The sequence below is a fragment of the Hypanus sabinus genome, chromosome 2 (genome assembly GCF_030144855.1).
Source record: "Hypanus sabinus isolate sHypSab1 chromosome 2, sHypSab1.hap1, whole genome shotgun sequence".
Lineage (NCBI taxonomy): Eukaryota > Metazoa > Chordata > Chondrichthyes > Myliobatiformes > Dasyatidae > Hypanus > Hypanus sabinus.
The window spans coordinates 111,674,201-111,700,468 of NC_082707.1; the positions used below are offsets into that span (position 1 = coordinate 111,674,201).

General features: G+C 48.3%; 1 protein-coding gene across 4 annotated transcripts in view; it reads left to right on the forward strand.

Moving 5' to 3' along the window:
* Positions 1-26,268, forward strand: part of plekhd1 (pleckstrin homology domain containing, family D (with coiled-coil domains) member 1) — a 260,555-nt gene that overhangs the window by 16,825 nt on the left and 217,462 nt on the right. For all 4 annotated transcript variants that reach the window (XM_059952091.1, XM_059952083.1, XM_059952066.1 and 1 more), the window contains exons 3-7: positions 4,491-4,580; positions 16,533-16,609; positions 21,842-21,933; positions 24,007-24,059; positions 24,439-24,533. In XM_059952091.1, the coding sequence (XP_059808074.1) occupies positions 4,491-4,580; positions 16,533-16,609; positions 21,842-21,933; positions 24,007-24,059; positions 24,439-24,533 (407 nt within the window). The remainder of the gene's footprint in view (positions 1-4,490; positions 4,581-16,532; positions 16,610-21,841; positions 21,934-24,006; positions 24,060-24,438; positions 24,534-26,268) is intronic.

Genomic DNA, 26,268 nt, shown 5'->3' on the forward strand with positions numbered 1-26,268 from the left:
TTCTTAGCCAAGTACCTCTCGTGGGCCAGATGCTTTCCATGGGTTTACCCTCCAGAAAGTTGCTCACATATTGGCCTCAGAAACTGAAATCGCTGGATCATCAGAGGCTGTGGGAGCTCATGAAGGTTCGTCCATGTTTTGTTGGTCAAAGCAAGCACAGAAGGCATTGAGCTCATCTGGAAGTGAAGCCCTGTTGTCGGCTATGTCGCTTGATTTAACTTAATAAGAGCTGACAGCATTCAAGCCCTGCCACGACAGTCAAGCACCCTTCATTGATTTGAGTTTAGTCTGGAATTGTCACTTCGCTCGTGAGATGGCTTTCCAGAAATCGAACCTGGACTTGTTGTAACATTCATGGTCGCCAGACATGAATGCCTCTGATCTAGTCCTCAGCAGATTGCAGATTTCATGGTTCATCCAAGGCTTCTGTTTGGGGAAGACTCTGAATGAACTCCATGACAGCCATGGTGTATTCATCCAGATTCACAGATGAGTCTTTAAACACTGCCCAACCCACCAACTTGAAGCAATCCTGTAGACGTTCCTCTGCCTTTCTCTTTGTTGTCCTCATTTCTGAAGCATGTCCTTCTGCTTGGTAAATACTGATGTAAAGTAACCATTAAGGACTTCACTCACATCCTCTGCATCCAAGCAAATATTCCCCCCTTTATCCTCGAGTGGTCCTACCCGTTCCCTGGTTGACCTTTTGCTCTTGATGTTGTATAGAATGCCTTTGGATTCTCTTTAATCCTATTTGCCAAATCTATTTTCATAGACCCTCCTGGCTTTCCCAATTCCCTTCTTGAGTTCTTTCTGGCTTCTTTAAAATCTTCAAGGGTTCTGTTTGATACTAGCTTCCCAAGCTTTACATACTTCTTCTTGACCAAGTTTATCACTTCCCTCGACATCCAAGATTCTCTTACCCTGCCATCCTTTCTTTGCTTATTAGAAAATACCTGTCTTGTACTCTGTGTGCTTGGTCTTTGAGCACCCTCCACATATCTAGGAATAATGGTGCATAGTTCCCTGAAGGTGGAATCTCATGTGGATAGGGTGGTGAAGAAAGCTTTTGGTATGCTGGCCTTTATAAATCAGAGCATTGAGTATAGGAGTTGGGATGTGATGTTAAAATCGTACAAGGCATTGGTGAGGCCAAATTTGGAGTATTGTGTACAGTTCTGGTCACCAAATTTCAACAAAATAGAGAGAGTACAGAGGAGATTTACTAGAATGTTACCTGGGTTTCAGCACCTAAGTTACAGAGAAAGGTTGAACAAGTTAGGTCTTTATTCTTTGGAGCGTAGTAGGTTGAGGGGGGACTTGATAGAGGTATTTATAATTATGAGGGGGATAGATAGAGTTGACGTGGATAGGCTTTTTCTATTGAGAGTAGGGGAGATTCAAACAAGAGGACGTGAGTTGAGAGTTAGGGGGAAAAAGTTTAGGGGTAACACGAGGGGGAACTTCTTTACTCAGAGAGTGGTAGCTGTGTGGAACAAGCTTCCAGTAGAAGTGATAGAGGCAGGTTCGATATTGTTATTTAAAGTAAAATTGGATAAGTATATGGACAGGAAAGGAATGGAGGGTTATGGGCTGAGTGCAGGTCGGTGGGACTCGGTGAGAGTAAGCATTCGTCACGGACTAGAAGGTCCGAAATGGCCTGTTTCCATGCGGTAATTATTATATGGTTATATCAGATGTAAACTTGCTCAAAAATAGCAATTCCCAATTAACTCTAGTTCCTGCCTAATGCTGTTGTAATTTGCCCTATTTATATATACTCCTCTTCACACCTTGTTTGTTGCATCCAGTGGCAACCTTGTCATTTCTTTAGCGTTTTGTTTTCTTTTATGAGGCCGAATTGCTAGCTCGGTGCTCAACCCAGTACAACTGGAAAGTGTGCAAGGAGCCACCGGATTCGAACCTGCGACCACTTGCCTTGAAGTCCGGAGCAGATGCCACTACACCAGCTACAATTTACTCCGCTCCAATTTCATATTCTCCTCCAAGGTCCATATTTAGAGCGAGCTTAAATCTTGGGGAGTTCTGGTTATTGTACCCGAACTGTTCATCCACTGAAAAGTCAGTTATCTGGCCAGGCTCATTACCCAAACCAGGTCCAGTGTAGCTTCTCTTGTTGGAGGGGTGCTTGAGGGTACTCTTCTGAGGCAAGGGGAAATGTAATTTGAGTCAATGGAAGGAGGGCAGTTCTGGCAATGTTCCAAGCTCAAAATAAATTTATTATCAAAGAAAATACAGTACATATCACCATATAACCATATAACAATTACAGCATGGAAACAGGCCATCTCGGCCCTTCTAGTCTGTGCCGAACGCTTACTCTCATTTAGTCTCACCTACCTACACTCAGCCCATAACCCTCCATTCCTTTCCTGTCCGTATACCTATCCAATTTTACTTTAAATGTCAATATCGAACCTGCCTCTACCACTTCTACTGGAAGCTCGTTCCACACAGCTACCACTCTGAGAAAAGAAATTCCCCCTCATGTTACCCTTAAACTTTTGCCCCCTAACTCTCAAATCATGTCCTCTTGTTTGAATCTCCCCTACTCTCAATGGAAAAAGCCTATCCACGTCAACTCTATCTATCTCCCTCATTATTTTAATACCTCTGTCAAGTCCCCCTCAACCTTCTACGCTCCAAAGAATAAAGACCTAACTTGTTCAACCTTTCTCTGTAACTTAGGTGCTGAAACCCAGGTAACATTCTAGTAAATCTTCTCTGTATCCTCTCTATTTTGTTGACACCTTTCCTATAATTCGGTGACCAGAACTGTACACAATACTCCAAATTTGGCCTTACCAATGCCTGGTACAATTTTAACATTACATTCCAACTCCTATACGCAATGCTCTGATTTATAAAGGCCAGCATACCAAAAGCTTTCTTCACCACCCTATCCACATGAGATTCCACCTTCAGGGAACTATGCACCATTATTCCTAGATCACGCTGTTCTACTGCATTCTTCAATGCCCTACCATTTACCATGTATGTCCTATTTGGATTATTCCTACCAAAATGTAGCACCTCATATTTATCAGCATTAAACTCCATCTGCCCTCTTTCAGCCCACTCTTCTAACTGGTCTAAGTCTCTCTGCAAGCTTTGCAAACATACTCCATCATCCACAACGTCGCCTACCTTACTGTCATCTGCATACTTACTAATCCAATTTGCCACGCCATCATCCAGATCATTAATGTATATGACAAACAACACTGGACCCTGTACAGATCCCTGAGGCACACCACTATTCACCAGCCTCCAACCTGACAAACGGTTATCCCCCACTACTCTCTGGCATCTCCCATCCAGCCACTGTTGAATCCATTTTACTACTTCAATATTAATACCTAACGATTGAACCTTCCGAACTAACCTTCTGTGTGGAACCTTGTCAAAGGCCTTACTGAAGTCCATATAGACAACATCCACTGCTTTACCCTTGTCAACTTTCCTTGTAACCTCTTCAAAGAATTCAATAAGATTTGTCAAACATGACCAAACCATGCACAAATCCATGCTGACTGTTCCTAATCAGACCCTGCCTATCCAGATAATTATATATACCATCTCTAAGAATACTTTCCATTAATTTACCCACCACTGATGTCAAACTTACAGGCCTATAATTGCCAGGTTTACTCTTAGAACCCTTTTTAAACAATAGAACAACATAAGCATTACGCCAATCCTCCGGCACCATCCCCGTTTCTAATGACATTTGAAATATTTCTGTCAGAGCCCCTGCTATTTCTACACTAACTTCCCTCAAGGTCCTAGAAAATATCCTGCCAGAATCTGGAGACTTATCCACTTTTATATTTCTTAGCGCACCAGTAATTCCTCTTCTTTAATCATCATAGTTTCCATAACTTCCCTACTTGTTTCCCACACCTTACACAATTCAATATCCTTCTCCTTAGTGAATACCGAAGAAAAGAAATTGTTCAAAATCTCCCCCATCTCTTTTGGCTCCACACATAGCTGTCCACGCTGATTCTCTAAGGGATCAATTTTATCCCTCACTATCCTTTTGCTATTAATATATACTCCCCTCTCCCTTCCTGCTTCTTCCACTCAATCTACCTTCTGTATCCCAGCCGTCCCACCCTCTTTTTTTACCTTATCACTGCAACACTTCACTATCTCCATTCCATACTTCACACCTGATTGTCTTCCGGGATTTTGTCTCTCTCAAAATCAATTTCATCCTCTTTTGAGCTTTTCCGTCTCCCACTAAGTCCTTGGTTATAACTTTGCTGCCAACAATGGGTCATTGCAAATGACAATAATTTACAGGTGGTATGGGGATAGGGTCAATGACTTCCAGATTACGTGATGTACTCCACACCACTCGACAACCTTGGTTGAATCTGAGACTAATTTTGAACCTGGTGTTCTGTGAATCCAGCCACAGTTGTGGATTGTAATCATAGTTGATCTGTGATCTTGTTTTGCAGGGAGTGATTCCGCTGGGCGGATGTATTGTGGAGGCAAAGGAGGAGGCCAACATGCCCTTTGTGATGAAAATTTCACACGATGACTTCCATGTAAGTCTGGATCTATCAATGGGAAATTTATTGTGGCTTTTAGTGGGAATGGCCCATGAGTCTTTCTCTTGGGATGCTAGAGTCAAAATGGAATGAAATCCAAGGCACAGTAGCGTAGTGCTTAGCACAACACTTTACAGTACAGGCAACCCAGGTTCAATTCCCCCCACTGCCTGTAAGGAGTTTGTACGTTTTCCCTGTGACCATGTGGGTTTCCTCCGGGAGCTCCGGTTTCCTCCCACGGTCCAAAGATGTACCAGTTGGTGGGTTAATTGGTCTTTGTAAATTGTCCCGTGATTAGGCTAGGGTTAACTTGGGGGATGCTGGGTGGCACAGCTCGAGGGGCTGGAAGGGCCTGTTACACGCTGGATCTCAGTAAATCAGTACAATAAACTGGAGCGGTCTGGAACAGGGTGCAGTGGGTTTAGAGTGGAAAGGCTGCTTGGGGCTGATACAGAGGTCTGTTCCTACCTGCCACTCTTTCCTGGTACCCAGTAACCCTCCTACAAGCTCCTATCCTTTCCTTCCCATTCATTCACCTTGTTTCCTGTGACACACGCAGATTTCCCTCAAAACAGTACAGCACTTCAACCCACTGTCTTGTTCCAAACTAATTAGGCTAATGACGCATAATCCCTCTGCCTGCACATGGTCCATTTCCCTTCATTTCCTGCATATTTATGTGCTTGTCTAAGAGTCCCTGAAACACCTCCAGTACCACCCCAGTAGCACATGCCAGGTATCTCTGGAATTAAACATCTGGGAAGAAGACAGTGACTATTTACCCTGTCTATGCCTCTCACTCTTCTATCAGATTACCACTCCAGAGAAAACAACCCTAGACTGTCCAGCCTCTCATGAGAGTGCATGCCCTTTAATCCAGACAGCTTCCTGATAAACCTCTTCTGCACCCCCTTCAGAACCTCCACATCCTTCCCGGATTGGGGTAACAGGAACTAAATACAGTACTCCAGACGTGGCCTGACTATAGTCTGATAGAACTGCAACATAACTTCCTGACTCTTGAAAACTAATAAAAACAAAAATATCATGTGCCTTCTTTACCAGCCTACCAATTAGAGGTACCCTGGGTTAATCTGCATTTTCAATCCATGCTGACAGACTTCCTCCAATACAGTGAGCTCTTAATATATGCACACCTGGCACCTTGTCAAACAACTTCGTAAAATCTAAATACCTTCCATCTCACGGTTCCACTCTGTTAACTCTCCCTGCCCAACATTTCACCATAGGCGTGGGCTCACTCCATTCCTTCCCACATAGCCTCTGTGTTCCCCTTCAGAATGAATCATTTAGAAACAGTAAGTACTTGAACAAATCTACCATTCTTTTAGATTTTGTACAACTGGAACTTGACAGTTAAAATCATGGCTGAGTATCCTGAGTGATAATCTGTATTTGATGTATCTCTTCAAGAGAAGTCAAGTGCTCTGATTGAATTTTATCCTGGGTTTCTAACTCTCACAGTTCTAACAAAAACATATGCGGTCTGGTTCAAGTATTAAAAAATGAATAGAATAACATGGCACAGAAACAGGCCCTTTGTCCCTAAATGGTCCATGCTGGCCATCTCACCAGTCTAGTCCTAGTTGCCCACGTTTGACCCATATCCTTTAAATGTCAGTAAGTTGAAAGAGCTGATTCGGGACTTCAGGAAGGGTAAGATGAAGGAACACATACCAATCCTCATAGAGGGATCAGAAGTGGAGAGAGTGAGTGGTTTCAAGTTCCTGGGGATCTGAGGATCTAACCTGGTGCCAACATATTGATATAGTTATAAAGAAGGCAAGACAGTGGCTATACTTTATTAGGAGTTTGAAGAGATTTGGTGTGTCAACAAATACACTCAAGAACTTCTATAGATGTACCGTGACTGCATCACTGTCGGGGGAGGGGGCTACAGCACAGGACCAAAAGAAGCTGCAGAGGTTGTAAATTTAGTCAACTCCATCTTGGATACTAGCCTACAAAGTACCCAGGACATCTTCAGGGAGCGATGTCTCAGAAAGGCAGAATCCATTATTAAAGACATCCAGCACCCGGGGCATGCCCTTTTCTCACTGTTACCATCAGGTAGGAGGTACAGAAACCTGAAGGCACACACTCAGCGATTCAGGAACAGCTTCTTCCCCTCTGCCATCCATTTCCTAAATGGACAGTGAATCTGTGGACACTACCTCACTTTTTTTAATATACAGTATTTCTGTTTTTTGCATGTTTTTTAATCTATTCAATATCTGTATACTGTAATTGATTTACTTATTATTTTTGTGTATTTTTTTTCCTCTTCTATATTATATATTGCATTGAACTGCTGCTGCTAAGTTAACAAATTTCAAGTCACATGATAAACCTGATTCTGATTCTGATATCCGTGCACTTAACCAAAAGTTATTTAAATATTGCTACTTTACTCGCCTCTACCACTTCCTATAAGACATTTGTGAGGTTTAATTTGGAGAATTGTGTTCAACTTCGATCACCTACCCACAGGAGAGATGTAAATAAGGTTGAAAGAGTACAGAGAAAATTTACAATGATGTCGCCAGGACTGGAGGACCTGAGTTATCAGGAAAAATTGAATTGGTTAGAACTTAATTCCTTGAAACATAGGAGAATGAGAGGAGATTTGATAAAGTTATACAAAATTATGAGGGGTATCTACTCTCCTGCCTGTAACACTGTTGGCATTTAGGGCAGCATGAAGATCCTCCATCTCTGGTGTGTCAGTAGCTTGGTTTTCACTATTGTCAGTCATGCTAGTTCTGGGTGGAGACTCAGGAATATTTCTCTGTACTCCTTCGACCTTAATATAGCTTTCCTGTAGGTAGGTGATCAAGGTTGCTGGACAATGTGGAGATTAAGGAAGAAGAAGTGTTGGATTTTCTTATAAACATCAAGATTGATAAGTCTCCAGGGCCGGACATGATATGCCCCAGGTTGCTGTGGGAAGTGAGAGATGAGATCACTGGAGCAGTAGCAATGATCTTTGAATCCTCTTTGGCTGCAGGGTTGGTGCAGGAGGATTGGAGAATGGCAACTGTAGTTCCCTTGTTTAAAAAAGGTAATGGGGAGAATCCTGGGAACAATAGACTGCTGAGTCTTAAGTTGGTGATCTACAAACTATTGGAAAGGATTCTTAAGGATAGGATCTACGAGCATTTGGAGAAGTACAGTCTACTCATGGATAGTCAACATGGCTTTGTGAAGGGAAGGTTGTGCCTAATGAGCTTAATTTGTTTTTTGAAGAGGTAACAAAATAAATTGATGAGTGTAGGGCGGTAGATGTGGTCTACATGGATTTAAGCAAGGCATTTGACAAGGTCCCCCACGAGAGACTCACCCAGAAAGTCATGAGGCATGGGATCAGTGGAATCTTGGCTGTTTGGATAAAAGATTGGCTTACAGGAAGAAAGCAGAGGGTAGTAGTGGAAGGAAAGTATTTTGCCTGGAGGTCGGTGACTAGTAGAGTGCTGCAGGGATCTGTCCTGGGACCCCTGCTATTTGTGATTTTTATAAATGACCTGGATGTAGAGGTGGAAGGATGGGTGAGTAAGTTTGCAGATGACACAAAGATTGGAAGATTGTGGATGGAGCTGTAGGTTGTCGAAGGTTACAAGAGGATATAGACAGGCTGCAGAGTTGGGCAGAAAAATGGCAGATGGAATTCAATCCAGACAGGTGTGAGGTGACGCATTTTGGAAGGACAAACCAGAAAGCTGAGTACAGGGTTAATGGTCGGTTACTTAAGAGTATGGATGAACAGGGGTTCAAATCCATATATCCCTCAAGGTCGCTGCACAGGTTGATAGGGTAGTTAAGAAGGCCTATGGGATGCTAGGCTTCATTAACAGGGGGATTCAGTTCAAGAGTAGAGAGGTCATGTTGCAACTCTACAAATCTCTGGTGAGACTGCACTTAGAGGATTGTGTTCAATTCTGGTCACCTCATTATAGGAAGGATGTGGAAGCTATGGAGAGGGTGTAGAGGAGATTTACCAGGATGTAACCTGGTTTGAAGAACAGGTCATATGAAGCAAGGTTAGCAGAGCTGGGACTTTTCCCTTTGGAGTGTAGAAGAATGAGGGGGGACTTGATAGAGGTCTACAAGATTATGAGAGGCATAGATAGGGTGGATAGTCAGTACCTGTTTCCCAGGGCACCAATAGCAAACACCAGGGGGCATATGTACAAAATTAAGGGAGGGAAGTTTAGGGGAGACATCAGGGGTAAGTTTTTATTTTTATTTATTTTACACAGAGGGTTGTGAGTGCCTGGAATGACTTGCCAGAGATGGAGGTGGAGGCTAAAACATTAGGGGTATTTAAGAGCCTCTTGGACAGACACATGGATGAAAGAAAAATAGAGGGTTATGGAGTAGTGTGGGTTTAGTACTTTTTTTTAAGGATTATATAGGTTGGCACAACATCGAGGGCTGTAAGGCCTGTACTGTGCTGTAGTATTCTAGTGTCAAGTGTCTAGTGTCTTCTAATACCATCGCGCACAGATTTAGAAGGATTTTTCATTGCTGTTTCCATAACAGTTTTGTTAAACCAGTCAGGGTTGTTAGCCCTGAGCTGAACCCCCAAACCTGGAGAGGCCTCTACCCTTTGACCTGTATGGCAGGGGTGACCCTACCAAGAGCCAAAGCATAAAACCCTGACTCCAACCAACATAGCTCTCCGGGTCATTGGGGCACACAAGCCTCCAAACCCTACGACGAGATTGGGGTCCTCTTGATATGGGGGTAAATGCAAGTAGGCTTTTATCACTGAGCTTGGGTTGGACTACACCTAAAGGTCATGGGTTAAGGATGAAAAGTGAGAAGTTCAAGGGGAACATAGCAGTCTGTTTCACTCAGGGGATCATGAGAGTGTGGAATGAACTGCCAGCACATGTTCAATGTTTAAAAGTTTGGATAAGTACATGGATGGTACGGGTTTGGAGGGCTATGGTCTTTGTTGTGGTCGATGGGAGTAGCCGGTTCAAATGGTTTGGCATGGACTAGACAGGCTGAAGGGACTGTTTCTGTGACTCCCTGACTGACAGCTCATTTCATATACACTCCACTCTCTGCATGATGAAATTGTCCTTCAGGTCTCTTTTAAACCTTTAACCTCTCATCTTAAATATATGCTCTCTAGATTTTGGTTCCCCACCCTGAGAAAACAATGGTGTGAATTCACTCTTCGCTGCCCCTCCCTTGCGATTCTATGCACCTCTGTGAGGAACATATTCCACGGAATTAAGACTTAGCCTGTCCAACCTCTGTACGCCTTTGAGTCCCGGTAACATCTGTTAAATCTGTAGTGTAGTGCAGTTTATGATTCAGAGGTTATTGGGTAGTTTGCTGAGGCAACAGCCTTGTGGAGACAGCTTTAGATCAATGTCCCATGCCCTGTTAATCTCAGTAATCCTTGTCCTTCTTGATTTACAGTGTCATTGTGTTCTGTCAACTGCGTGAAAGGATTTGCCTTCACTGTAGAACATCAGTAAATCAGAATTGTTGCAGACACAGCAGGTCACATTGTGGAATAGGCTGCAGTAATTTGCTGAAGTCTGCTTCTGGAACATTTTCTCAAACTCTCCTGATAGCAAATCCAGTCTAACCCAGGAGGCATCCCTGGCGGAAGTGGGTCTCCATTTAGTTGTCAGACTCAATTATTTCAGGAGTGACTGAGTGGGGTCAAAAATCATAGAAATTGATGGTAGGGTGCAGGAGAGGCCAGAGATCCTGGGAGTGGCCAAGAGAAAGGGGTCAGAAGCCCCATGAGTGGTTGGGGAGTTGAGGAGAAGGTCAGAGATCCCAGGAGTGTTTCAGTACCCTTGAGAGTGGTGTTGAGGTTGTGGGTTCAGAGTAGCTGGAGCCAGCACCCTGGGACTGCAAGATCCACATTTCCTGCAATGTCACAACTCAAACAAGACTGCCAGAACTGATGAATTTTGATGGCCTGTTTAATCTATCTAAAAGCAATTCATTCCGTGGTGCACAGTGCAGTCAACACAAAGAATTCTGTTAATTACATTGAGCATTGGTGAGCTGTGGGATGGGTAGGAGCGGTGAGTCAATTGATTTAAGTGAATTGCTAAATTAAATTGTATTAGAAATCAATAAATAAATGCAGCCCATTGAAGTAATGAAACTCAGTGAATAATCCCTTGGCAACACACACAAAATGCTGGTGGAACGCAGCAGGCCAGGCAGCGTCTATAGGAGAGGAACTGTCAAGGTTTCGGGCCGAGACCCTTCGTCAGGACTAACCGAAAGGGAAGATAGTAAGAGATTTGAAAGTAGTGGGGGGGGGGGAATGCAAAATGTTAGGAGAAGACTATCATTGGGATGAAGCTGAGAGCTGGAAAGGAGATTGGCGAAAGTGATACAGAGCTGGAGAAGGGAAAGGATCATGGGACGGGAGGCCTCGGGAGAAAGTAAGGGGGAGGGGGAAGCACCAGAGGGAGATGGAGAACAGGCAAACAACTAAATATGCTTATTTAGTTTACTTAGAGCAAGTGGAGAGCAGAGCTTTTGGAAGGAGTGAGGTTGGAATTGGAACAGAGTGTAGTGAAGTCGAGGCGGTTGATGTCCTGTTGGCAATTAGCAATCAAGAGATCCAGAGCAGGGTGTCCATGAAGAGGAGACGGGAGAAGGGGTCATCGGTGGGGGTAGGAGTTAATCTCTTGGCCTTGGCCAGCTCAGTGTGGTTACTGGAAAGTCCCTTTCCTTTCAGCGTTTATTACATCCCCTAATCAGCAAAACTGAAATGAACACTTTTGCAAATCAGGGAAAAACTAATTTTCCTGTACAATGTGCAGCAGGAACTTTACAATATGACACAAGGGGTTAAAGGAGTTACCCAAAACTTAGACCAGTGGATCAATCGTGATGCTGAATGAATGGTGTGTATCCTGCCAGTTGATGTGCCTTTGAAACTTTGCTATTGTATCTGCTTCCACCACCTCCCCTGGACATCAATTCCCAGTCACCCACCTCCCCTGGGGAACCTCATCCCAGTCACCCACCTCCCCTGGGGCATCACATCCCAGTCACCCACCTCCCCTGGGGAACCTCATCCCAGTCACCCGCCTCCCCTGGGGATCAATTCCCAGTCACCCACCTCCCCTGGGCATCACATCCCAGTCACCCACCTCCCCTGGGGCATCACATCCCAGTCACCTGCCTCCCCTGGGGATCAATTCCCAGTCACCCACCTCCCCTGGGGATCGATTCCCAGTCACCCACCTCCCCTGGGGCATCACATCCCAGTCACCTGCCTCCCCTGGGGCATCACATCCCAGTCACCCACCTCCCCTGGGGATCAATTCCCAGTCACCCGCCTCCCCTGGGGAACCTCATCCCAGTCACCCACCTCCCCTGGGGATCACATCCCAGTCACCCACCTCCCCTGGGGCATCACATCCCAGTCACCCACCTCCCCTGGGGATCAATTCCCAGTCACCCACCTCCCCTGGGCATCACATCCCAGTCACCCACCTCCCCTGGGGATCAATTCCCAGTCACCCGCCTCCCCTGGGGAACCTCATCCCAGTCACCCACCTCCCCTGGGGATCAATTCCCAGTCACCCGCCTCCCCTGGGGCATCACATCCCAGTCACCCGCCTCCCCTAGGGATCAATTCCCAGTCACCCACCTCCCCTGGGGCATCACATCCCAGTCACCCACCTCCCCTGGGGATCAATTCCCAGTCACCCACCTCCCCTGGGGATCAATTCCCAGTCACCCACCTCCCCTCGGGCATCACATCCCAGTCACCCAACTCCCCTGGGGCATCACATCCCAGTCACCCACCTCCCCTGGACATCAATTCCCAGTCACCCACCTCCCCTGGGGCATCACATCCCAGTCACCCACCTCCCCTGGGGATCAATTCCCAGTCACCCACCTCCCCTGGGGAACCTCATCCCAGTCACCCACCTCCCCTGGGGATCAATTCCCAGTCACCCACCTCCCCTATGGAACCTCATCCCAGTCACCCACCTCCCCTGGGGATCAATTCCCAGTCACCCGCCTCCCCTGGGGCATCACCTCCCAGTCACCTGCCTCCCCTGGGGATCAATTCCCAGTCACCCACCTCCCCTGGGGATCAATTCCCAGTCACCCACCTCCCCCGGGCATCACATCCCAGTCACCCACCTCCCCTGGGGATCAATTCCCAGTCACCCACCTCCCCCGGGCATCACATCCCAGTCACCCACCTCCCCTGGGGATCAATTCCCAGTCACCCACCTCCCCTGGACATCACATCCCAGTCACCCACCTCTCCTGGGGATCAATTCCCAGTCACCCACCTCCCTTGGGGATCACATCCCAGTGATCTGCCTCCCCTGGGGATCAATTCCCAGTCACCCACCTCCCCTGGGGAACCTCATCCCAGTCACCCGCCTCCCCTGGGCATCACATCCCAGTGATCTGCCTCCCCTGGGGATCAATTCCCAGTCACCCACCTCCCCTGGGGAACCTCAACCCAGTCACCCGCCTCCCCTGGGCATCACATCCCAGTGATCTGCCTCCCCTGGGGATCAATCCCCAGTCACCCATTCACTGCTCTCCCTGCTTCACAAATTTCCTCTAAACTTTCTGCCCTCATGTTAAATCTATTCTCAAGAAAGCGCCGACATTGCCCAACCTTTCCTGATAGCAGATCCAGTCTGATCCAGGAAGCATCCTGGTGAACCTTTTCTGCCCTCTCTCCAAAGTCTCCATGTCCTCCTCTAACGTGGTGACCAGAACTGTCAAACGTGGCCTTTACAAAGTTTTATACAACTGCAACGTGACCTCCTGACCCTCATACTGAGCGCCTTCTTGAGCTGCGACTGTCGGGGAGCTTCGGAGTGTAGATTGCAATGTGAGCAGGTAGCTGGCTTCACTCGGAAATTACAACAGATCTACTTGTGAGCAATAGATTCGATGTCTCCAATCGATCAGTTCAGCAGAGCCTTCTCTCTGTAGCCCAGCGACACAACGCTGACGCCAGGCTAGCCTTCCTCCTTCTAACACTCCGTCAGATGGGTCATCGGCTGTCAGCTGGGGTAAACCGGGTCAGACGGGTCATCGGCTGTCAGCTGGGGTAAACCCGGTCAGACGGGTCATCGGCTGTCAGCTGGGGTAAACCCGGTTAGACGGGTCATCGGCTGTCAGCTGGGGTAAACCCGGTCAGAAGGGTCATCGGCTGTCAGCTGGGGTAAACCCGGTCAGACGGGTCATCGGCTGTCAGCTGGGGTAAACCAGGTCAGACGGGTCATCGGCTGTCAGCTGGGGTAAACCTGGTCAGACGGGTCATCGGCTGTCACCTGGGGTAATCCGGGTCAGACGGGTCATCGGCTGTCAGCTGGGGTAAACCCGGTCAGACGGGTCATCGGCTGTCACCTGGGGTAAACCGGGTCAGACGGGTCATCGGCTGTCAGCTGGGGTAAACAGGGTCAGACGGGTCATCGGCTGTCACCTGGGGTAAACCGGGTCAGACGGGTCATCGGCTGTCAGCTGGGGTAAACCGGGTCAGACGGGTCATCGGCTGTCAGCTGGGGTAAACCCGGTCAGACGGGTCATCGGCTGTCAGCTGGGGTAAACCCGGACAGACGGGTCATCGCTGTCAGCTGGGGTAAACCCGGTCAGACGGGTAATCGGCTGTCATCTCCGGGATTAGTGATCTGGCCGTAAGGGCTTTTGTCGTTAAGTGAAGTCCTTGTCCATTGCAATCCTTCATTCCTATCTAGACACAGACAAAACCAGAGAGATGGGATTGAGTCTAATTAGTAGAAGTTCTATTGCATGAAAACCTTAGTTCAGCTGGTACGGAGGCAACTCCTTACCCCTCTTACAACCGCATCCTACAGAAATACTAGATCTACAGATAGAATCAAAGCCAAGAAAGGAAGAAAATCTGAGAACCATTTCGTCAACCTCTTGAACGTCATGCAAGTGGAGGGAGAGCAGGTTGTTCCCAGGACTGGAGTGCTTGAGTTATTGGGGAGACTGGTCTATTGTCTCTCTGCTGAAGCGTGGTTTTATAGACGTTTGTAAAATCACGAGGGACTTGTTACGGTGAATGGTGACAGGAGGATCGAAGGGCACAGGCGTTAAGGGAGAGGGCCTGGAGGGCAAGTTTTTCACACTGCTGGGGGAGCAGTGGGTATTTGACATGAGCTGGCAGAGGAGCTTGAAAGACATTTGGACAAAGCTTTAGAAGGATGTCAAGAAAGGATATACAAATGGAACTAGCTCAGGTAGGCACCCTGGCCTGTTTCACTACTGTGTAACTCTGTGTAGGTGAATAGACTCTGGGAGCGGGGGAGCTGTGGGGAGGGAAGAAAGGAATTCATGTAAAATGAGTATCTAATGGCTGGTATTCCTTGTTCTGTTTGTGTGACTCACCATTCTAGCAGAGACGGATGCTTTGCTGTTAACTGGACTTGGTTGCCATGTGCACGACTATGGTGAGGTACAGCTACAATGCCTGCAGCAGCATCGAGCACATAGCACACGGAATAGAAATTAATGCATAAAGTGAGAAAAGGCGGTGCAAAGGCAAGACTAGTGCTGAAAGAAAAACAGGAAATAATCTGTCATATTCTGTTTCTCTGGTAGGGGTAGAGGTGTGCAGGTGCAGGTCAGTGGTTATAGGGAAGTAGTTGACCCTGAAACTGGAGGTGTGTCACATTCTGTTTCTCTGGTAGGGGTAGAGGTGTGCAGGTCAGTGGTTATAGGGAAGTAGTTGACCCTGAAACTGGAGGTGTGTCACATTCTGTTTCTCTGGTAGGGGTAGAGGTGTGCAGGTGCAGGTCAGTGGTTATAGGGAAGTAGTTGACCCTGAAACTGGAGGTGTGTCACATTCTGTTTCTCTGGTAGGGGTAGAGGTGTGCAGGTCAGTGGTTATAGGGAAGTAGTTGACCCTGAAACTGGAGGTGTGTCACATTCTGTTTCTCTGGTAGGGCTAGAGGTGTGCAGGTGCAGGTCAGTGGTTATAGGGAAGTAGTTGACCCTGAAACTGCTGGTGTGGGACTTTCAGGCTTCTTACCTGATGGCAGCAGCGAGAAGAGGACATGACACGTATGCGGGGGGCCCTTGTTGAGGGTACACCTCCTGTAGATGCTGTTAATGGTGGGGGATGACTGGGCTGTGCCCACTAGCCTCTGCAGCCTCTTGTTCCCGTGTATGTCAGATCTAGTCCAGGAGATGTCTCTGGTCACAGCAGGAGAACTTGTGGCCACAGTGATCCTTGCACCCGCTCCATGTGCAGCTACATGAGCAACATGGAGGGGTATATAGTTCAGGAGGGGAACTCCCTCTAACCTTAGACAGGACAGCCTACATTTGTTGTCCTGGTCCTTCTTAACGTCCTGACTGGATAAGCAAACCACTTCCTTGGCCATTTTGTGTATTTGATTCTCAGGTGCGCCACGACAGTGTAGCGGGTTGTTGTGACACCATTACAGCTCAGGGCATTGTTGTTCATAGTTCGAATGCAGTGACATCTGTGAGGAGAGTCTGCGCAGCCTTCCCGCAGAATGTATGGGTTCTCCAGTTTCCTCACCTAGTACCGGAGAGGCTAATTAGACATTGTCCTGTGATTAGTTTAGCTATGGAAGCAGGTGGTGCATGGTCATATGAGCATATCACATCTTGATTATGTGACCACTGATGCCAAGCAGACAACCTCCAAAGAGTATTGATAATGGCTGGGGTCACCCGTCTTGTAGACACTGCCCAGAAGGAGGCAATGGCAAACTACGTCTATAGAAATATTTGCCAAGAACAATGATGGCCATGGAAAGACCATAACTGTCCACATCATGACGGGGATGACGAGGTTAGGGTTACTGAGCTGGGGTATATGGAAGGGCCAGCAGGGGCTCCTACTCTGCACTATCACTAAATGAATAAGCATTAATGCCAAGTCTCTGTCCTTCCTTCCAGGGGAATATTTTACTTGCTGCTGAGACGGAGTTTGACCAACAACACTGGCTGCAGATGCTGCAGGAATCTGGAAAGGTGTAAGTACACAGGCATCTCTGGCGAGTTGGACGGTCGATCAGACAAACCTGTAAAATGGGCCAGCAGAATTGGCATAAACAAGTAAATCCATAACCAGACTTTCAATCCAGCTATTTAAAAGGCTTTGACGTAGCTGGAGGCAGCTTTAATATGTTGTTGGGCCCAGGTGAATGGGCTGCTGTCTCACATTGTCACTGGATGGCAGTAAACAGGAATGACCAATCCGCAAGAACAAGGCTCTCTCACCACCTTTTCATGCCCCCACGTCTCATCTGAGACAGGATTGGTCACTCGTTTATTATCATCACGTGTACTGAGAAACACTCCAACTGTATTCGTAATCTCACACCGTGTTGCTGTTGCAGAAAGTGCACTGCAGGCAGACAATATGGTGTATGGCCAAAAATGAGGGTAGATTATGAGGTCAAGAGCGCATTTTATCGTACTGGAGTCCACTTATAGCTGTCCATGAGTCTGGTGATATGCGATTTCTTGTTCAGTATCTTTATGTCTGGGGTGGGTTGGCTGTTTTACTGACGCACAGAGAGGTGTAGACAGTGTCCATTGAGGGCACGTGATGAGCTGAGCTGTATCCACAACTCTCTGCAGCTGCCATTACAAGCTCTGTTGGTGAGGGTCAGTGGGGACATGCTAAATTTCCTGAACCTTCTGTGGAAGTTGAGGCACCGGTGATCTTTCTTGACTGGGGGTTTCTACGTGGTTTGAACCTAGACAAGCTGTTGCTGGAGTTTAACCTCAGCGTTATTGATGTGGAGTGTGTGCACCTCCCAATTCCTGAAACCAATGGCCAGCTCATTTCTTTTGCTGACATTGAGGGAAAGGTTGTCAGCATGATATCATGTCACTAGTCTTGCACACCTCCTGTACTCTGACACGTCATTATTAGCCATTCAGTCCCCTATTGTGAAAATGTAGATGGAGTTGGAGGACAATCTCCAAAACAGGAAATTTGATACACCAGTAATGTAGGATGGACAGGAGCCGATTTGCACCATCGGTGTTCGATGGTGGGATGTAAAAGTAATCAGAGGGAGTTGGAAGGTGTGACCTCAGGTTCAAGAAGTTTGACCAACGACAGTCTCGCACTCCTTCAGTAACACAGACTGCATTGGCCCAGATGTGGTGCTCAAGCTAATGCAGTAGGACTGGAGCAGGTGACTTGGACAGAGTGTGCAGAGCAGGGACAGGTCTTGGCACCACTGTTCCCTGAGTGAAGGCATTTGCCACCTCCTGTCATGAGTGGCTGAGCTCTACTTATAGATGTGGCTCCTGCTTCTAGATGCTCCACCCAGGAGAAACACACTGCACCTATCCTATCAAACCCTGAGAGGATTTTCCACAGCATCAAAACATGCGCCAAACTGAACTGGCCTCATCAGCCTGGGTTTGGCTCATATCCCTCTAAACCAGGGGTCCACTGCCCCTTTGCTTAATGGCATCGGTGCATATAATCCTTTCCTATACATGTACCAGTCCAAATGTCTTTTAAGTGTTAAAATTATACCTGCCTCCACTTCTGGCAGCTCATTTCACAGACCCACCACTGGCTGTTTGGCAAAAGCTGTCCATTGGATCCTTTTTAAACCTTTTCCCTCGCAACTTCAACCTGTGCCTTTAGACTCTCCTACCCTTGGGCCATCTACCTTATGATTTTATAAACTTCTATACGGTCACCCGTCAGCCTCCCTGTTCTCCAGGGGAAAAAGTCCCAATCTAGCCCACCAAGCCCTCCAGTCCTGCTGACATCCTAGTGAATTCTTTCTGCAACCTAATGACATGCTCCCTATAGCTGGGTAACTAGAACTGGACACGATACTCTGTGTGTTTATTGAGATCTCATCCACAAGGTACTGGCTAGTTTGCTGTTTGTTTTTACAACACACCACCATCCCAGCAATCTACATGATGAATCTTCTCTGTATTCTGTTGTCCCCTTTAGTTAGATACAAATTCCCCTTCATTAGGAGATTGAACCCTGGTCTTGCCAGTTTGTGGCATCAAGAAGTCCAAGTCCTCCTGCAATTTGCCTCCCAGTTCTTCGTGTACTTGCACCTGGACTTTCAGCAGCCCATGTACGATGTCACCCAAGCCCTTGGAATGCCATTTTATCACCAACTATCCATCAAATATCCCACCTTTCTACTTTCATGAGGTCTTACAGCATGGAGAAAGGACTTTCAGGCCCAAGTCCGTCCCAGCTACCATCTACTGTTTGCACTAATTCCATGTAACTGTCTGCTCTACTCCCATCCACTGAGTCAGAGGGAGAACGTACTCCTCCACACCAAAGGACTGGGGGAGCAGGAGCTATGCCCAAAACCTTTGTCAGAATTGAAGAATTTATACTCTGTCGCACTATATTTCATCTGGCATATTCTTCACAATTTGCTTAGTCTGTCCACATCCCCCAGAAAGTTACGCTTATGCTGTCCTGGTCCATGTTGCTACCCAGCTTTATCTCATCGGAAAACTCCGACATCATCCAAATGACGGATGTGGATTGTGAACACTCGGAGAACCAGTATCAGCTTCTCTGGGGCCTGACTATTCACAGACTCCCAGCTGGAACTCTGTTTTCTGTTCATTAACCAACCTGAAGATTGCCTGCTGTTATGTTTTCTAAATGCCCTTCCGTGTTGTTGATTATTGATGGAGAGGCACAGAAAATGCCGTCATCAACCCCCCAAAGAACTGACAGCTGTATCCCTAACACTGCGCGTCGCTCTTTGAATCCAGCATTTCAACTACAATAGATGCTTCTTTGTTCCCCACCCTGCCTTTCTTAAACAGTGGGCTTGCATTTGCTGCCTTCCACTTCCAGAATTTAGGGAATTTTGGAAGCTATCAGGCATCTCTGTCAATATCTGAGGATGCAGGTCACTGGACCTTGGGGATTTATCACGCTCCCATCCCACTAATCTCTCCAGCCTGCCGTTGTATCACATCTGAGCCCTTGCTCTCCTCTGACCTCCATTAATTCCACAAGGTTTTCTATCTGCCATAAAGATGGGCACAAAGTATTGCACATCTCTCTGCTCTGTACTTATCTTGCTTGTACAACTTCGTGCTGTCAGCCTTTGAATAGACAACATTAATTTTAACTGAGCTTTTCATTTCATAAATATGTCCAAGAGGCAGATAGAGGGTAGGTGGGAACTGTCACAGTAACTGGTGAAGGATCTGGTATGTGGTGAACTGGAACACTGTGGGATTGACTGGGATGGACCGGAATTGAGTGGGGTGGGCTGGGACAGCGTGAGGTGAGGTGGACTGGGACGGTGTGAGGTGGTATGAGGTGGACTGGGATGGGGTAGGGTGGACTGGGACGTACTGGGGCGGTGTGGAGTGGGGTGGACTGGGACGTACTGGGGCGGTGTGGGGTGGGGTGGACTGGGATGGTGTGGGTTGGGGTGGACTGGGACGTACTGGGGCGGTGTGAGGTGGGGTGGACTGGGACAGGCTGGGACGGTGTGGGGTGGGGTGGACTGGGACGTACTGGGATGGTGTGAGGTGGGGTGGACTGGGACGTACTGGGATGGTGTGGGTTGGGGTGGACTGGGACGTACTGGGATGGTGTGGGTTGGGGTGGACTGGGACGTACTGGGGCGGTGTGAGGTGGGGTGGACTGGGACAGGCTGGGACGGTGTGGGGTGGGGTGGACTGGGACGTACTGGGATGGTGTGAGGTGGGGTGGACTGGGACGTACTGGGATGGTGTGGGTTGGGGTGGACTGGGACGTACTGGGGCGGTGTGGGTTGGGGTGGACTGGGACGTACTGGGATGGTGTGAGGTGGGGTGGACTGGGACGTACTGGGGCGGTGTGGGTTGGGGTGGACTGGGACGTACTGGGGCGGTGTGAGGTGGGGTGGACTGGGACGTACTGGGATGGTGTGAGGTGGGGTGGACTGGGACAGACTGGAGCGGTGAGAGGTGGGGTGGACTGGGACGTACTGGGATGGTGTGGGGTGGGGTGGACTGGGATGGTGTGGGGTGGGGTGGACTGGGATGGTGTGGGGTGGGGTGGACTGGGACAGACTGGAGCGGTGAGAGGTGGGGTGGACTGGGACGTACTGGGATGGTGTGGGGTGGGGTGGACTGGGATGGTGTGGGGTGGGGTGGACTGGGATGGTGTGGGTTGGGGTGGACTGGGACGTACTGGGGCGGTGTGAGGTGGGGTGGACTGGGACAGGCTGGGACGGTGTGGGGTGGGGTGGACTGGGACGTACTGGGATGGTGTGGGGTGGGGTGGACTGGGACGTACTGGGGCGGTGTGGGGTGGGGTGGACTGGGACGTACTGGGGCGGTGTGGAGTGGGGTGGACTGGGACGTACTGGGATGGTGTGGGGTGGGGTGGACTGGGACGTACTGGGACGGTGTGAGGTGGGGTGGACTGGGACGTACTGGGATGGTGTGAGGTGGGGTGGACTGGGACGTACTGGGACGGTGTGAGGTGGGGTGGACTGGGACGTACTGGGATGGTGTGAGGTGGGGTGGACTGGGACGTACTGGGACGGTGTGAGGTGGGGTGGACTGGGACGTACTGGGATGGTGTGAGGTGGGGTGGACTGGGACGTACTGGGATGGTGTGAGGTGGGGTGGACGGACGTACTGGGGCGGTGTGAGGTGGGGTGGGCTGGGACGTACTGGGATGGTGTGGGGTGGGGTGGACTGGGACGTACTGGGGCGGTGTGAGGTGGGGTGGACTGGGACGTACTGGGGCGGTGTGGGGTGGGGTGGACTGGGACGTACTGGGGCGGTGTGGGGTGGGGTGGACTGGGACGTACTGGGATGGTGTGAGGTGGGGTGGACTGGGACGTACTGGGATGGGTGTGGGTTGGGGTGGACTGGGACGTACTGGGACGGTGTGGGGTGGGGTGGACTGGGACGTACTGGGACGGTGTGGGGTGGGGTGGACTGGGATGGACTGGGATGGTGTGGGGTGGGGTGGACTGGGACGTACTGGGACGGTGTGGGGTGGGGTGGACTGGGATGGACTGGGATGGTGTGGGGTGGGGTGGACTGGGACGTACTGGGACGGTGTGAGGTGGGGTGGACTGGGACGTACTGGGACGGTGTGGGGTGGGGTGGACTGGGATGGACTGGGACGGCATGGAGTGGACCAGGTTGACACGAGACTGGGAAGACTTGGGATTTGTATGTTATGGGACCAATGCATCACAGTGACCAGTGCTTTGCTCTTCCCTCTGTAGGACATGGCAGAATGCTCAGCTTGGAGAGGCGATGATCGGAAGCCTAGAGGCCCAAGGGTTGCAACTGGCCAAGGAGAAGCAGGAGTACCTGGGTGAGAGTTGCAGAACGTAGAAACCATCTCTTTGCCTCAGCATGTCTCCGCTGACCATTCTACACTTACACTTGGTTGTGCCTGGGCATTTCAAGTGCTTGTCTGAATTGCTGTGAGAATCAGGCGCTAACCACCCACTGGATGCCATTCTGCCCTTCAGAACCCCTCTGAGAATACCCCTCACTTTACACCGCACCCTCTTGTTTTAGACAGCGAATCATGAAAACAAAGATTCTGACTGCCGGATTCACCCACCTTATGATGTTGTTCAGACATAGGAAAATCAAGCCCAGTCTATTAAATCTCTGCCCATAACTAAAGTCCTTTGTTTGAGGCAACACTGTGGGGCATTTCCTCTGCACTCTCTCCAGCATAACCACATTCTTCCCATTGTGTGTGACCAGAACTGAACACAATACCCCAAATTTTGTCTCACCACTGTTTTATAAAATTCTAAGTGATGTCCCTGCTCTTACATTCTCTGCCAAGACAGTTTCCCATTCATATTCTCCACCACCCTGTCCAACTGCGCTGCCACTTACAGGGAATATGAAGTTGCCCAATATTCCTTATCTAACATTCCAAAATGTAGCACCTGGCACTTGTCAGGATTAAATTCCAACTACTAATTCTCTGCCCAACCTTCTTGTTGATCCATATTCTGCTTTAGCCTCAGACAGTGCTCCTCCTGTCATCTGCAGACCTGCATGGCTGGTGGAGCAGAATCACAGAGCCCTGCTCTGTATCACTGGGACACTGGAAAGTGAGGTGATTTGAAAGGTGATAGGTGAAGCCAGATGGGTGGGAAGGATCAAGGATTAGAGAAGAAGGAATCTGATAGGAGGCGAGAGTGGACAATAGGAGAAAAGGGAAGGAAGAGGGGACCCAAGGGGAAGCAATAGGCAGGTGCAAAGATGTAAAAGGTCAGAGTGCAAGACAGAAAAATGAGGGGGGGAATTTGTTTATTAGAAAGAGAAATCGATATTCATGCCATCAAGTTGGTGTATAAGGTGTTGCTCCTCCAACCTGAAGGTGGTCTCATCTTGGCACAAGAGGAGGCAATGAACTGACATGTCAGAATGGCCACCAGGAAGTTCTGCTTGTGACCGATGGTCCAGAGGTGCTTGATGAAGCGGTCCCCCAATTTATGATGGGTCTCACCAACGTAGAGAGGCTGCATCGGGAGATGATAGATGATCCCAGCAGATTCACAGGTGAATCCCTTCCCCCTCCTTGTTATTCTGGCATTGTCCCCCTTCCTTCTCAATCCAGAAGAAGGGTCTCAGCCCAAAACCTTTGACTATTTGTTCATTTCTGGAGACGCTGCCTTGCTGTTTGCTGTTGCTTTGGATTTCCAGTATCTGCAGAATTTCTCATGTACTGTAAACATACTTTGATAATAAATGTAGTTTGAATTTTGAGTTCCACTTTCTTGAGTCAGCACCCTCTGTAGATGGGGAGAGCTGTGTCTGTGATGGACCATGCTGTGTCCACTACTCTCTGCAGCTTCTTGCGTTGCTATGTGTCAGTATGTCATAGCAGGCCCTGATGCATTCAGTCACGAAACTTTCAACAGTGCATCTGGAGAAGTTAGTTAGGGTATTTACTGACATATCAAATCTCCTTAAGATACTCAGAAAGTAGAGGTGCTGGCATACCTTCCTTGTGATTGCATCTATGTGCTGGCTCCAGGAAGGGTCACCCAGGAATTTGAAGCTGCCAACTCTCCCTGATTGGATGGTTCTTGACTTTCAGCTAGTTGAGGTTTATCGGGCCACTCCAGAGAGGATGTCAGAGTAAGTCAGTCTGTGCTAGATCACCATCTGGAGCTTTCTGTCACTAAAGGGGCAGTGACCGAGCACGGGGCTTTCTGTGGCACTATTCTATATGCACCCTGGTGAGATTTAAAGGGTATTCCTGGTCCAGTAATATACAACTGTATCCCCGCTTGTTACCTTTGCCTAAGTCCACACTGCTGATACTGACAGTGGGTAATGCAAGGAAGAGGGACAGGCCTTGGACTAACCATTAGCGGCATTTAGTTAACTGGGGCTGTGTGAATGTGATTCACAGACAAACTAATGGAAGAGACTGAAGAACTGTGCCTGCAGCGGGAACAGAAAGAGGTGAGGAACTTGATATAATTAATTTGTTATCTCTCTCTCTCTCTCTCTCTCTCTCTCTCACTCACACACTCTCACACCATCTGACACTCTCTCATACCATCTCACACACTCTCACACTCTCACTCTCTCTCTCACACACACTCACACTCTCTCACACTCTCTCTCTCTCTCACTCTCTCTCTCACACACACACACACACATACTCCTTGCCAGTCAATTTTTTGTGTTTTTTCTATTAAATTTATTGAAAGTTTAAGAAACACGTTCTTTGTTAGAGCTCTGTTTGTGCAGATTGACTGTAAGAGTAAGAGCAGGTACTGTGCTGATGACTTCCTCCAGTGTGCAATAGGTGTTTATGGGATCCTTAATCCATTTGCAGGAACTGCAGAGACTAAACCACATCCTTGAGGCAGAAAAAAACAAGATTGAGGAGATGGTGCAGGATCTGAGGTTGGAGCAGGAGCAGATAAAGAGGTAAAGCAAGAAGAGTCAGTGTTTGGCTGGGAACATCTTAAGCCAACCCCTTCAAACCATTACAACCTGCATCTTCCCAGGGCCACTCATTACAACTGTGTCGCCCAGCAAAACAGGAGAGTCACGTCCCCATTTACACCAATCCAACGATAAACAGGAGAGTCACGTCCCACCAACACCCTCATTTACACGAATCCAACATTAAACAGGAGAGTCACGTCCTACCAACACACCATTTACACCGATCCAACATTAAACAGGAGGGTCACGTCCCACCAACACCCTTATTTACACCAATCCAACGTTAAACAGGAGAGTCACGTCCCACCAACACCCCACCAACACCGATCCAACATTAAACAGGAGAGTCACGTCCCACCAACACCCTCATTTACACCAATCTAATGTTAAGCAGGAGAGTCACGTCCCCATTTACACCAATCCAACGTTAAACAGGAGAGTCACGTCCCACCAACACCCCATTTACACCAATCCATCGTTAAACAGGAGAGTCTCATCCCACCAACACCCTCATTTACACCGATCCAACATTAAACAGGAGAGTCACGTCCCACCAACACCCTCATTTATACCGATCCAACATTAAACAGGAGAGTCACGTCCCACCAACACCCCATTTACATCAATCCAACGTTAAACAGGAGAGTCACATCCCACCAACACCCCATTTAAACCAATCCAAAGTTAAACAGGAGTGTCACATCCCACCAACACCCCATTTAAACCAATCCAAAGTTAAACAGGAGAGTCACATCCCACCAACACCCCATTTAAACCAATCCAAAGTTAAACAGGAGAGTCACATCCCACCAACACCCCATTTAAACCGATCCAACGTTAAACAGGAGAGTCATGTCCCACCAACACCCTCATTTACACCGATCCAACGTTAAACAGGAGAGTCACGTCCCTCCAACACCCCATTTAAACCGATCCAACGTTAAACAGGAGAGTCACGTCCCTCCAACACCCCATTTACACCAATCCAACTTTAAACAGGAGAGTCACGTCCCACCAACACCCTCATTTACACCGATCCAACATTAAACAGGAGAGTCACGTCCCACCAACACCCTCATTTACACCGATCCAACGTTAAACAGAAGAGTCACGTCCCACCAACACCCTTATTTACACCGATCCAACGTTAAACAGGAGAGTCACGTCCCGCCATCACCCTCCTTTACACCGATCCAACGTTAAACAGGAGAGTCACGTCCCACCATCACCCCATTTACACTGATCCAACGTTAAACAGGAGAGTCACGTCCCGCCATCACCCTCCTTTACACCGATCCAATGTTAAACAGGAGAGTCACGTCACACCAACACCCTCATTTACACCAATCCAACATTAAACAGGAGAGTCACGTTCCACCAACACCCTCATTTACACCAATCCAACGTTAAACAGGAGAGTCACGTCCCACCAACACCCCATTTACACCAATCCAACATTAAACAGGAGAGTCACGTCCCTCCAACACCCTCATTTACACCAATCCAACGTTAAACAGGAGAGTCACGTCCCACCAACACCCTCATTTACACCAATCCAACGTTAAACAGGACAGTCACGTCCCACCAACGCCCTCATTTACACCAATCCAACGTTAAACAGGAGAGTCACGTCCCAACAACACCCTCATTTACACCGATCCAACGTTAAACAGGAGAGTCACGTCCCACCAACACCCTCATTTACAGCGATCCA